Below are 14,524 nucleotides of genomic sequence, written 5' to 3' on the forward strand. Positions count from 1 at the left end.
CTAACTACCTCGTTGAGCATTAATGGCCAGTTCAGTATTTGCAACATTGAAAATGTTAGGGAGTGTTGTGGAGGTAATATTTGTCTCATATGCTGTTACATGCATATACCTGCTCACATGGGCAAACCTTTGCTGATAGTAATAACCCATGAAAAATGAAGGTAATGAGTCCCCAGCATAATTTTAACTGCTTCCCCCACCCTACACTTCCTAGTTTCTGCAAAACAGAGGGTATTAAAATCAAGGCCATACAATTCCAGCACTTCCTGCACTAGATCAAGTATTAAACCAGTAGATTTGGGCTGAAATACTTACACCGATGTAGAAGGGAAAGTTTTATAAGGAATGATCATTGAGAAAAGCTCTGGGCAGGTATAGATTGGGCTTCATTTAAATCAAATTGGTACCAATTTGCTGGGAATTAGAGTAAATAGGGCAGTGGAAGCAGATTTAAAATACTACAGCAGGAGGAAAGGCAAAGGAGAAAAGTAGACCAGAACTTAGTGTAAAAGAGTAGACAGGAAACGGTTGAGTATGAAAGCTGAAAACACTTGGCAGGACTGGCAGCATCAGTGGAGAGAGAAACCAAGGTAATGTTTTAGGTCTATAACCTTTCAATCAGAATTGTTTTGATGAAAGGTCATGGACCTGAAACATTAACTCTGTTTCTCTCCTCGCTGATGCTGCCAGGCCTGTTGAGTATTTCCACTGCTTTTTGTTTTCATTTGATTTCCAGCCTCTGTGGTATTTTCCTCTTGTAAAAGGGTAGAATAGTTCTGCATCTGGGACCAATTGGGAGATAAAAATAAGGCCATTGGTATATGATAAACTTCCCATTGAGCTACCCTGCATGGAAGTAAGAAGGGCAGAAATAGATTTGGGGGATTGGTAAAGAACCTCCCCTTCCAAACTCCCTCACCCCCACACTCCACTACCCTGCCCTCCCATCCTCCCCTCCAGACCAAAGCAATAAGGTTAATGAACTGTTTTGTGAGGAGAAAGAAGGTATGTGCAACAGAAGGCTACACTTGTAGAATAGTTCAATCAATGATATAGACTTGGGACGCTCAAGCTATCTACAATCTGTGCTATTGAATATAATGTATATCCTGTCAGTATGGATGTCACACAATTTTCCCTGGTAATGACAAATGACCCATGTAACACACTTGGAACAGAAGTAGTGGTAGCCCTGGCAACAGATCACAATATGATTTAAATTTACATAATCTAGGACAAACTAAAACAGCTACATGCAAGTTGAAAATTGACAATTTTCGAGGAGTGAGTGAAGACCTTTCTTAAAACAAAACCCAACTAAGAGAATAGTCTCATTGAAACCTCAGTTGAGGAGAACTAGAATACCAGATGTATTACTCAACATATTGAATAGAAACCAGAGAGCTAATAAGTGAATTCTCAACAAAATATGTTGCTAACTTAATGGTGCATGTTGAAATAAGCAAAATTAATTCTATAAATGCTGTCGAAGAAAACCAGTGTGAAGAGTAATGGGACCTATAATATGTGCAAAATGGCTGACAGAAAAAGTAGTGACTAGAAATGAGTATAACTATAGAAGCCAATTAGAACAAAGTTGTTCTGGTATTCCAGTACCAAGAGGTGAATAAAAGCCCTTCGTCGGATTGAGGCTAGCTATGAGCTTAAAATGCCTTGTAAATAAATTCCTCTAAGTTTTCACTGCCAGTGATACTGATGGCATGCCACCTAACAAAGTTCTACATTTAAACTTAATTTTGGCATTCAAAAAAGGCATACTTGGTTTCAAATACAAATAATTCAAGAGCCAATGGTATACACCAGAGGGTGCAAACATAATGCAGGAGAGCTCGCAGTGTCAAAACAAAACCAACGTCATTATTTTCAAAATGGCAACAGAATAACCTGTGTAACTGTAGGCTTTCTGATCACCCATTAATAATAGAAAATTGTTCATTGGGAAGTAACTTGATAAAGTAAAAATGAATTAGTTATTATTACATCTCTGGAAAACATCTCTAAGTGCTTTACTTGAATTTTTAAAACACAGTCAGTGGTGTGTGGAAGAATGTGGATTACCTGTATGAAAATAATCTGAAATTGTAACAAAATAAATTCTGCCTGATTAACCTCCAATTTTTGAGAATGTAGCATCCCAAGTAAATGAACTTTGCTGTACTATGTCCATTTTTTTTTTAGGGGGCCCCATTCCACATGGAAGACAACAACACAAGCACGAGGGCATAGGTATCTTAGGTAGAACTAGGAAATGCAAAGGGAATTGGTTGAAATAAAGGAATCAGCAAATACTTGTTAGCGGAGTGATGGGTAGAGAGTGCCTTCGTTCTAGGGTCTGCAATTTTTATTTAATGCATTCTTTAGCTTTTTTTAATCTTTGCATGTTCTTTTCCCTCATTGTGAATCTATTTTTTTAAATTTCCACATCAGTTGTGCCTTATGTTTCTTTTTAATCCATTCAATGTCATTTTTTTTTGTCTTCAGTTGCCACTTTCTCTTTCTCCCTCTCCCTCTCCCTCTTTGTATATTTTTCAACTTCTATTTCCAATTGTCTTCTCCATGACTAAATCTAAAACTTCCAAACATTTGCTTGGTAGTACAGAACTTGAATATAGCAGTGCCTCGGCCAGTCTGTCCCATCCCTTTTCTCCTGTAGTATAAATTGTTGGGATTGTTTGAAATTTGGTATTCTTGCATTTAACCTGATGAGTGTAGCATGTTGGCAACATGTCTCTTTCCTAACAATTTCATTCCACATATACCCCACAATCTTCGTTATTGCAAGCCTTTAAAATACTCACCTTCCCCATTATTTCCTTCACCCTTAAACAACTAACTACAGTCTCCACTATTTATTCAAGTAAACAGGATTTGCCTGATATGCATGATGGCTGGTGTAACAGTAGGTACCATTAATAAAATTAAAAATCATTCAAGTTATTTGTGCTTCAGTGGCTACTGATCAGAATTTTTTATGAAAAAGGAAACTTGTTTTACTTTCCAAATGAAAATAAATAATTTAGTTAATTACAGCAATTTTATATTTATGTAGCAACTTTTAACATAAAATACCCCGTGGCACTTCCCAGGAGTGATATAAAACAAAATTTAACACGAACCCACATCCTGAGAAATTAGGGAAGATAAATAAAAGCTTGGTTAAACGGAGGGCTTTTAAGGAAGAGTCTTTAAGGAGTAAGGAGAGGTAAAGAGACTTAGAAAGGCAATTCCAGAGTTTTAGTTCCTTGGCAATTGAAAGTGCAGCCACCAGTGGTGGAGAAATTTAAAAGTGGGAATGCTCAAGAGACCAGAATCAGAGGAGCGCAAATATCTCAGCTTTGTAGGACTGGAGGAGATTTGAAATAATGAGGGGTAAGGCCATGGAAGAATTTGAAAACTAGGATGAGAATTTCTTATTCGAGGCACTGCTAAACCAGGAACCAATGTAGGTGCGAAAGCACAGGAGTGATGGGTGAATGGGACTTGATGCAAGTTAAGACACTGGCATGGATGACTAAGTTTGAGGATGGTAAATTGTGGGCGACCAATCAGGAGCGCATTGAAATAGTTAAGTCGAAGAAAAGTAGGAAAGGCATGGTTGAGGGTTTCAGCAGCATATGAGCTGAGGCAAGGGTGGAGTTGAGTGATGTTAAGAAGATCAATAAAATCTTATTGATGGCGTGCATATATGGTTGGAGGGGCATCTTGGGGCCAAATATGGTAACATGGTCGCAATCAATCTGTTCAGCCTCAGATTGTTGCCAAGAAGAGAGATGGATTCAGTGGTAAGAGAACAAGAGTTTGAACCAGCTGCAAAGAGCATGGCTTTTGTCTTCCCAATATTTCATTTGAAGAAATTTCTGCTAATCTAGTACTGCACGTCTGACTAGCAGTCTAATAATTTGCAGATAGTGGAAGAGTCAAGAGATGTGTTGGTGAGGTGGGGCTGGGTATCATCAGCATATATGTGAAAATTTACCCAATGATGCCGCTGTCACCCCGGGGCAGCATTTATGTGAGAAATAGGAGATGGAGGGGTGGCGGGTAATCCAAGGATAGATCCTTAGAGGTTACTGTGGGAGCAGGAAGATAAGCCGTTACAGATAATTTGCTGGCTACGATTGGATAGATAATGAAACTGCTGAGCATAGGCCCATTCAGCTGAATGATGGTGGATATGCTTTGAAGGAGGATGATGTGGAAAGGCTGCAGTCAAATTGAAAAGGATGTGGAAACAGAGTTTACTTTTGTCATAGTCACATAAGATGTCATTTTGTGATTTAGAGGATCGCTTTAATACTGTGGTGGGCACAGACCTGATTAAAGTGATTCAAACATGATGTTCTGGGAAAGATGGGCATGAATTTGAGAGGCCACAACATATTTGAGTGCTTTGGAGATTAACCAAATTTTTGTCAAATCCTGAGTTAATTTGTAGCAGTGCTCCTTGAGTGGAAAATAATGAAAGAAGCAACACAAGAAGTTGAAAACAAATTTCCCACACATCTCAGTACTGGCTGGACAGCAGAAAGGAAAGTGAGGCCTGTGAATGAGTGAATAAAAAACACTTTCTGCAGAAATAAACGGAGCACTTAATATGCTACATCTGGCAACTTCAAAATTGACTTTAATGCAAATTGATAATGGTTATTGCATTTTTGGCCAATCTATGCGACTACTTGTTTTAAATGTAAATGTTGGTGGAGGCCATACCTCCCAAAAATACCTCCTAATGGCTTGATGGGAGGGGAAAGGAGCTATCCTGTTCTCATCTGGCCTTGCCCCCACTTACCCACCACCACTTCCATGCACACATACACTCAAAGCTAGGTCAGAAAATGTGAGCAGATTGTATGATCAAAAGTGGCCAAACACTGACTAATATCTGTTTTACCTTCATCAGAAAGGTGTTGAAAGGAGAATACAATTAGTTGTTTAATACATCAAGTACATTCTGCAGATTTCAACAGAAGTTGCAAAAATGCAGGAAAAGCAGTGTACAGTACAAATTTAAATGGAAGATTCAGATCATTTGTCTTATTGGTCTATGTATTTGTAAAATGGACTTCTGGTTGGCTGAGAGATAATTTAATGAGTACATGACCTCATCTGCTTGTGATTTCCTCAGAGCAAACGTGCTGCAGTATTCCAAAAAGAGATGGAAATGCAAAATGCTTGATTTCACTTGATTGGCTGTTTTACTGATTGCCACAGTATGTTGGACACAGTCATGCTGCTGATTTGAACTGGAAAAGCAGTGCAGTACATTAAATACCAGTAGCTTACAATAAGAAACAAAGATTTTGCTTTTATTTCAGATTGTCAAATTGAGTTGAATTGCATTTGTAATTTATAAGAATTTTGTACAATGTCAAATGAGAATTAGAAACTGTTTATTAAGGTGACAGTTGCATTGATTTTATATTTTAAATTGTTGGCAATGAACTGGACAGCTCTATTTAGTGCAATGGCCCCTGTCTTAGCAGCATCTTGGGAATAGCGTATGGGGCCTGCACTATAATGTTGTAAATGCAGAGTCCATCCGTCTTGTGCCTGTTCTCTCTGATCTGAAACATTTAACTGTTCTATGCAATGCAGGCATCTAGAAAATCTTTAGCAAAAGGAAATCTTGTAAAAGACGACAGTGTGCAGCCACTTGGACTTTGGAGGTGTCAAATGAGGAATTTAAGTCTGCATTTGCATACTGCAGAAAATGAAATGCTTTCCTTGCAATTTCTCTCAGGTGTTTAAGACTTCTACCTCTGGTACTAATTCACTGATGTCAACATCATCTTTTGATCAAGGTATGGAATATAAACCAAGGATTCCAATTCTAGCATCGTGAAAATTCATAATTTGCTGTTAAGCTTTTTGCTGGTAACCTTCCATTCCCAAAGGTTCTGCAGCACGCTGTTTCCCCTGAAAATAATTGTATCTCAAAGGGAAAGCCTGCAGAAGATGATCTTATTCAGCTGCATTATTGAAACCAAACTTCAATTGGATAGTGCTTTCTATAGTTAAATGTTCTTATTTTTTTTCTATTTCCTTTGAGTTGCATGGGTCTATCTACTTCCTGTAGTAGTATAATGTCAAATTTTATGCTGTCATTTGGAATACATTTTCTATCTGTCACCTACTCCCCTTAATAATTCAGTTTGTTTTGCAGTATTAAACTATGCTTCCCACAAGAAAATTATACCTATTTTTGAGGCTAATAAATTTTAATTTATTAACTTAGCTAATTTGACAGTTTTTCAAGCATTTAAAAATAATTATCCTTTTATGTTCCCTTCATATGAAATACCTAGATAATATTTTAGTATTGAGACCTTGTTTGATTACTTTGTATGTTTAGCACCAACAGCTATCATTTTTCTTTTTTTTTTAATATGTCAATCGTCATTATAAATAAAGTGTGGACTGGGAGTACATAGTTGGGGTAGGTAACATTATCACTGGGAAGTAAAAATGTACCAGCAACAAGTATACGTGGATAAAATAGTGTGATCATGCTTTAGTAATACCCAGTACACTATAGTATGTTGAAATGTATTCTTATAAGGTAACGAAAATGAATGTAGGTGTTTTGCATTCATTGGGTCTTTTGAGAATAAAACATTTGTAAATTGCATGTACCTTGGACAACAGGGAATGGCTGGGGTTTATGCCATCAATTCTAAAATGATTTTTTTGCTTGAGCTTGCTAAAAGTACACTAGAAATATGGTTGTTTTCCCCTTGACCTCCAGTTTTTTTTCTAATTCCTTTGTATTGCTCACTATTTCACAAAAAAAAACTTTAGATTCTACCTCAGCATCAAATTTGGAAAATTTTGAATAAAATAATGAAAAAATCATTTTGGTTAGCTTCACTTATTCCCATGTTATGAACCTGCGCATTTAACTTAAATTTAACCTCCATGTATTCTGCTTTCAAATTGCCAATTGGCAGTAATCTAGAAGCAGAAGTTTTCTGCAGAGGTTGCCCACCTGTGACATTATAAATAATGCTGTTCGGATTCCATTCTATTGCACAATATTGTAGGAGGAAAATTACTATACCGAAATTTCTGCTTGCCTCCAGCTAGGACCTCTGAAACCCAAATGCAGGATATTCTCAACTGAGGCACAACAACAAGTGCATGCACATCTATTGTAACATTTAGAATTATGGGACGGTATGCAAATCATTAAATTGGGGAAGTTGTAGCTTTGGATTGATCGCATGTCACAGAAATTCCAACATTTTAACTTCCTGCCAGTTTAAGATGTGGGTTATTCTGAGCACCAACTTTCAGGCAGTCCTTCCTGCCTTCATCTGGACCATGACACCACCAGCAAATGTCAAGCTATTGTTTCCAGGACTGTCTGTAGCTCATCTCCTTGGGAGTTCTTGGTCCAACCCTGAAAAGTCTGCTTCTATCTCCTTCCCAAAATCCATAAACAGGACTGTCCTGGTAGACCCATCCTTTCAACCTGTTCCTGCCCCATTAAACTTATTTCTTCCTGTCTTGACTCTCTTTCTTCTCCCTTCGTCCGGTCTCTTCCCAACTATGTTCATGATTCTTCTGACATGCAATGCCCTTTCAACAATTTCCAGCTTCCCATTCCTAACTTCCTCACTATGTATGTACTGTGCACAGTTTTGGTCCCCTTACTTGAGGAAGGATGTAGTTGTATTGGAGGCAGTTCAGAGGAGGTTCACTAGATTGATTCCAGAGATGCAGGGCTTGTCTTATGAGGAGAGATTGAGCAGTTTAGGCCTATACTTGCTAGAGTTTAGAAGGATGAGAGGCGATTTAATTGTGGTATACAAGATGCTAAAGAGTATAAACAAAGACATGGAATGGATCTTTCCCCTTGCGGGGCATTCTAGAATGAGAGGCCATAGCTTTAGGCTGAGGGGTGGTAGATTTAAATCAGAGATGAGGAATTACTTTTCTCAAAGGGTCGTGAATCTATGGAACTCACTACCTCAGAATGCAGTGGATGCCGGGATGCTGAATAAATTTGAGGAGATACAGATTTTTAATTAATAACGGGTTGAAAGGGGAGACGGCAGGAAATTGGAGGTTGAGGCCGAAAGGAGATCAGCCATGATCGTATTGAATGGCTGGGCAGGCTCAAGGGGCTGAATTGCCTACTCCTGCTCCTTAGTTTTTGTGTCCAATCTCTCCATCTTCCACCAGGATGGTCTGGGGGTTCTCTGCTTCTTCCTTGAATGGAGGCCCAAACATTCCACATCCGCCATTATCCTCCTTCACCGGGCTAATCTTGTTCTCTCATTGAAAACATTTCTCCTTTTACTTGTCTCATTTCCTCCAAATAAAACATGTTGCTATGGGTACCTGCATTGGCCCTACTCATGCCTGTCTTTTTGTGGGATATGTGGAACATCCCTTGTTCCAGTCCTACTTAGGCCTCCCCTACATCAACTCTTCATTCAATACATCGATAACTGTATTAGTGCCACTTCCTGCTCCCATCTGGAACTGGAAAAATTCATCAATTTTGCTTTCAATTTCCACCCTTCTCTCGCCTTCACATGATCCATCCAATCCTCGACTTCTCTTTCTCCATTTCTGGGGATAGGCTGTCCACTAATATTCATTTATAAGCCACTGACTCCCACAGCTACCTTGACTACACTTCCTCAAGTCCTGCTTGCTGTAAGCAAGCCATTCCATTCGTCCAGTTTCTCCTTCACATTTCTAACCTTCCACAACAGCACTTCCAACATATGTTCCTTTTTCCTGAACCAAGGATTTGTTCCCCCACTGCCCACTGTGGTTGACGGGACCCTCAACTTTGTTCTATCCACTTCCTGCACTTTTGCCCTCACCCCTTCCCCTCCCTCCCAGAGCCCTTTGTTCTCACTTTCCACCCCACTAGCCTCCACATTCAAAAGATCATCCTCTGCCATTTCCGCCACCTCCAGTGAGATGGCACACTAAACACACCGTTCCCTCCTCTCAGCATTCCGAAGGGACCATTCCCTCCACAACACCCTGGTCCGCTCCTCTCAAACCCCAACACCTCATCCCCTTCCCACAGCACTTTTCCATGCAGTCACAGGAATTATAACGCTTGCCTTCTCCCTCCTCACCATTCAAGACCCCGGATGCTGTTTCCAGGTGAAGCAGCGATTTACTTGTACTAATTTCAATTTAGGATATTGTATTTGCTGCTTACAATGCAGCGTCCTCTACATTGAGGAAACCAAACACAGACTGGGTGACCATTTTCATCTGCCCAGTCTGCAAGCATGACCCCAACCTTCTGCTTGCTTGCCATTTTAAGTTGTCACCTTGCTCTCACGCTCACATTTCTGTTCTCACTCTGTTACAATGTTAAGTGAAACCCAATGCAAACTTGAACAGAACCTCCTCTTCCAATAAGGCGCTTTTACAGCCCCCTTGAGTTCAACAACTTCACACCATGAACTTTTCTCCGTTTTGATTCCTTTTCTTCTGCCAAGTGCCAGTCTGTATCTGGTTTTCGTGTTTTACTTTCAGACGGAGTTGTTCTTAATTCTGCTATTAATACTTACTCTGGACCAGTACTGTGTTTCTTTACTACAGTCATTACCACTTCCTCTTGCCTTTTGTTCCATCATATCTTTGTCATTTAATTTCTCCTGCCCTCAAATCTATCCCTGACCTTCCATGTTGTCCTATCTGACGCCCCCCCCAACCTCCTTGTTTCAATAGCATAAAACCCATCACATTTCTACCTCTCTTCAGACCCAAAAAGTCACATTGGACTCAACATAGATTCTGTTTCTCTCTTCTCTTTTTCTCCAGCAGTTTTCCTTTTTTATTATGGTTTATTCTGGGCTGTGGGGGATGCAGGAAGGGAGCGTGCGTGCCATGGAACTGTTCAGCCTTACAATGGTAATTTGCAACATGGCCTCACACATCCTACCTTCTGCTTTTAATGATTTAAAGTGGAGAATTCACTCAGTTTGACAGCTTGTAGCTAAAATGGATCTCAGAAAAGTAACTCAATTTATGTGTATCTAAATGTTAGGAGTGCTTGTGCAGCATTATTGACCAGTTTATTTTTGATAAAATTATATTGTTCAAATCGAGAGTTTCACGAGTCAGAGATAATCCTCTAAATGCTCACGTACCATATTCTATTTGTGATTATGAATATAAACTAGGAGTTTGACTTTCACGTATTCATGTTTCAGATATGAGTGTTAAGCAGTGGGGGCCCATCCATCAAATGAATGCTGCCTGAATACTTAGGTGGAGTGCTGTCATTATTGTGCATAAGCGGGGGAATTTTTTCTTTTGTTGTAACAAAACACATTCAAGCTCTTGTCTTAACTGTGCGCATTGTAATAACTGGGTGATGGACCAAAAAATCTGGTTTTCTTTTGAATAGAGTATCCCAATCCATCAGAAAAAAATTGTGAAAGAGGAGAGAAAATTGAAACTTGGAGGTAGTACCTCCCACTGAGCTTAAAATATATGGTAGGAAAGGAAACAATAGCCCTTGTCTCTATTAATACCCAGAGAGGAGAAAAAGGTCACTTTCTGAACAAGTATCAGTAAGCTTCACCTCCAATTAACATGAAACTGGCCCCTTTGACCTCCCACATATGAGACCATGTGTGATGATTGCATATTTGGCCAAATATACTTTGAGTGATAAATGGGTAAATAGAGTAGTTACCTCCTAATAATTTGTTATTCAAAATTGATGATGGTCTCTTTAACCTGGGACACCAATAACAATGGTGGAGTCAATCATCTGAGACCAGGACCAGGAAGTCAAATTCAAATCATCTCAAAATTAAAGGATGATGGTTATCCTAATTACATGTTTCATTATTTTAAAAAATGATTTTAGTTGTTTAATTAAATAAATCCAATTGACAGTTTGAGTTTCTCATTGTGTAGAAAATTTAAATGCTTGAGTTAATTTTTAAATTTTAAATCAGAAACAAAATAAATTGATAGCAATAATCTAATACGTGGATTGAGCTGAGTTTGAGACCCTGATTACATGCAGGAAGCTAATATGAGTGGTGTATTTATGTTCAAGTTATGAGTTTGGAGTGCTATTTTATGTCATGGAATGAATCCCTATCATGTTTTAAATGCTATGGTTCAACACCATATTTTAATGATAAGTAGCATCAATTCCACCAGTATGGTCATGTAAAGACTGTCAAGATCCTATCTTTTTAAGCTGGTATTTTTTTTTAAGATGAATGTTGCAAACTATGTTTTTCAAAGCAACCACATGGTTTTTTTGTGAATCCAGCTTTAACGCATAGTATTGGTGATTGCAGCATTCCCTGCTTGATATCTATTATCTGTTAAGCCTCAGTGGAGAAAATACAAATTCTGTAGCATAGGTGATCAACTATCCCTTTCTAGTTGCAATACATGTAAATATTTAGGGGAGGAGGAAATGTGCAGATGATTGAGAACTATTTTGCTTGTGAAAACTTGATTCAACTGAAGGCAGTGTATGGTCAATGAGGTTAAATTCAAGGCTTGTTGCAGATTGAAAGGTAAGGTGTCATGATTGTTTCATCACTTTATTCAGTCCACAGAGAAGTAAATAATCTGAATTGGGGGTAAAAAGATCAGTTGCTGGGTGTGATTAGTTTACTGGGCAGAGGGATTAGGGAGGGGAAAATAGTGATCCAAATGAATGAGATTTTAATTTTGCTTGTTGTATTTTTGTTTGAAACTGCAATGGAGTTGTATTTTTTTGAGAATTTCATTCCAGATTGCACAGTTTACTGGCAGTGTTCTATAATGGAACTCTAATAATGAAGGGTGATGAACCTAAAGATAATCTAGGAGTAGTATTTAAGCAATTGTGCTATTTTTTAATGAAAAGTAAAGTCCATTACTTTATTGTTTGTAGCAGAGGAAGAGAGGAATTTTTTTGAGATCCTTAAAAACCACAAGCAGTGCCATCACTGTGCATTCAAAAGGAATGAAAGTTAAACACTTGAATCATCTTTAATGGAATCACAAGACATAAGGCAGACGTTTATTTCTTCTTATGGCCTTTACCTATTTTATTGACTGGCTCAAGGTAGCAAATCTTATGTAAGCAGAAACTTGTTTTCAATTGTGAATGTAAAGGATAGAATATCATGGCCTAGAAATTCGTTGAGCCAGCCTGCTGGTGTATTCTATGTGCAGGGATAGGTAGATTCTGTCGCTGGAATAGGTACGTCTAAGGCACATCCAGTATTGGACGTTTGACCTCATACACACAAGCAGCAAGCTGTAGTGCTTGCTTCATGTCACTGACAGCTGCCTTCAGGTAGGTCCTGGGAATGAAGGAAGCAAGTGAAAGGGAACTGGATACTTGAGGGAAAAAATCAAGCGAAGTGGGGCTAACTGGATTGTTCTTCGAACAAGTTGGTGTAGACTCGATGGGCTGAATGGCCTGTGCTGTACTGTTCTATGATTCTTTGAGGAGGATGGTTCAATTGGGATGTGCCAATAGTCTTAGGCATTGGGCACTAGGAGAAGCACGCAAACTCCTCCTGGATCTGTATTCAGATAAGTTCTTTTATATTTTTAAAAAAAGCTTACTTTTTCAGTAGTGGCCTCTAGCAGTCCCTTAAATTTTGTGCATCAGTCCCTGTCATTAACTGACTATGCTTGACCCACTTTGCCTTTAATGTCAGGATAGTCCAGGACTTTGGTCAATGAATTACTTTTGAAGGGTAGCCACTGTTGTAAAGTAGAGAAATGCATTCATCAATTTGCATATAGCAAGATCCATAATAACAATGTGATCAATACCATTAAACTGTTTTACTGAAGTTGGTCGGGGAATAAATGTTAACTACAACACTGGAGGTATGTTGCCTTTTAAGGAGAGGATGCTGTACATTTATGTTTTTCAAAGTTGAAATTTCTTTGCTCATACTGGAAGCTAATTGTTAAATTTTATTTGTTTTCGAACTTGAGCTGAAACCACCAAAATTACATTTACAGATTTCTTGAAGGAGATATTTTCAGAACTAAGTTTTTATATTCTCCCATTACAGCAGACATAATTTCAACTGTTGAATTCAACTACTCTGGAGACCTACTAGCGACCGGGGACAAAGGTGGCAGAGTTGTTATATTTCAACGGGAGCAAGAGGTTGGTACTGAATTTGCATTTGTTGGTACAGAAGTCAGATTTTAGTAATTAAAGTAATAGATTTGTGTGGATTGCTAAAGTAATTTGCAGCTTAATTTTGAAGTTAAGGAGACTCAATTCCTTATAAATTTCATTAATTGAGTATTGTATTTTCAAAAGAAGACTTTTTAAAAAAAATAAACTAATGTAATGTGGTTGTGTTTAAGGTCATGCTTTATTACTCAAACCCACTTATTAGGTTTGATCTTTTGTGTTTTTATAAACTTCCATGTTGAGTTGTTTTCTACTGCCAACATCACAGCTTATTGGATTCATGATATAATGAGCATATTAAGCCAGTGTGTTTATCTTCTAAAAATAAGCTATGGAGGCTGCTGATATCAGCTATTGTTTCTGATGGGATGGTGGTGCAGAGAAAACTGCTAGCTTGGTTCAACATTTATAATGTGATATCTCCCTATCAGTTTTCATAAAGCAGGATTGTTAAATTATGTGAATATGTGTTTAACTAAAGTAAATTTGACAATATTAGCCTTCAGATGAATTTTCTGCATTTGTATTTGACCACATTGCAACCCTTCAAATTTTATTACAGCTTCTAAACTATATAATGTGTTATGTTTCTGTGAATTGTTGTATTTCTGAGTGAACCCATCTTCTCCCCACCCCCACCTCTTTTCATTTCTTATGAAGTATACATTTTTTCTTGAGATGAATATTGTGCTCAGCAACATCAAAGTGACCATAGAGTGGGTGATTCAATATCCAATGTCGGCATCAAGCACTTAAACCCAATTATACCATGAGGCTTCTTGTACTCTGCCCAGAAAAGAACGTCATCCCAATCTCTAATAAACATCTTTATTGCACTGATGGGATTTCTCAACTTGCAGCATTACTCGCCCTTTTGGGCATGTTCTTTTTTAAAGTTATTGAGAAGATACGTGCTTGTCATAAAATAGAAAATTGAACTTTTTATTAGTAATTGGGACAAGAATTTTTAGGAAAAATTGAAAATTCATTTCCAACAAATCTCACTCTTTTAATGGATCAAGTTCATCTTTCTATCACATCCTTCAAAATCCTCCTTGTCTCTCTTGAAACCTAACTAATTTCCCCGTTCCATAAATCTAGTGGACTTAGGTGGGATAAAATATTGCCAGATTTTCAATCTTATCCGTAACCCCTGATTTTCAATAAACTTCTTCACATCTGTTCACCAAGGCACTTTCCACTTTAGTGTGTCAGATATGTCTTCCTTTTCACTAAACCAAGAATTCCCCATCACCGTGGTTGATGGCCCATGATCATGTCCCGTTTGCGCACTTCTGCTCTCGCCCCTTCCCCTCCCTCTCAGAACCATAAAAAGATTCT

At 38.3% G+C, this 14,524-nt stretch overlaps 1 protein-coding gene across 7 annotated transcripts in view; it reads left to right on the plus strand.

The window, feature by feature from the left end:
• ppp2r2d (protein phosphatase 2, regulatory subunit B, delta) overlaps positions 1-14,524 on the plus strand; it is a 68,121-nt gene that overhangs the window by 24,820 nt on the left and 28,777 nt on the right. For 5 of the 7 annotated variants that reach the window (XM_041209571.1, XM_041209570.1, XM_041209567.1 and 2 more), the window contains 2 exons: positions 5,762-5,822; positions 13,053-13,150. In XM_041209571.1, the coding sequence (XP_041065505.1) occupies positions 5,762-5,822; positions 13,053-13,150 (159 nt within the window). The remainder of the gene's footprint in view (positions 1-5,761; positions 5,823-13,052; positions 13,151-14,524) is intronic. The other 2 variants (XM_041209566.1, XM_041209572.1) reach the window with 1 other exon arrangement.

This window comes from Carcharodon carcharias, chromosome 17 (genome assembly GCF_017639515.1).
Source record: "Carcharodon carcharias isolate sCarCar2 chromosome 17, sCarCar2.pri, whole genome shotgun sequence".
Classification (NCBI taxonomy): domain Eukaryota; kingdom Metazoa; phylum Chordata; class Chondrichthyes; order Lamniformes; family Lamnidae; genus Carcharodon; species Carcharodon carcharias.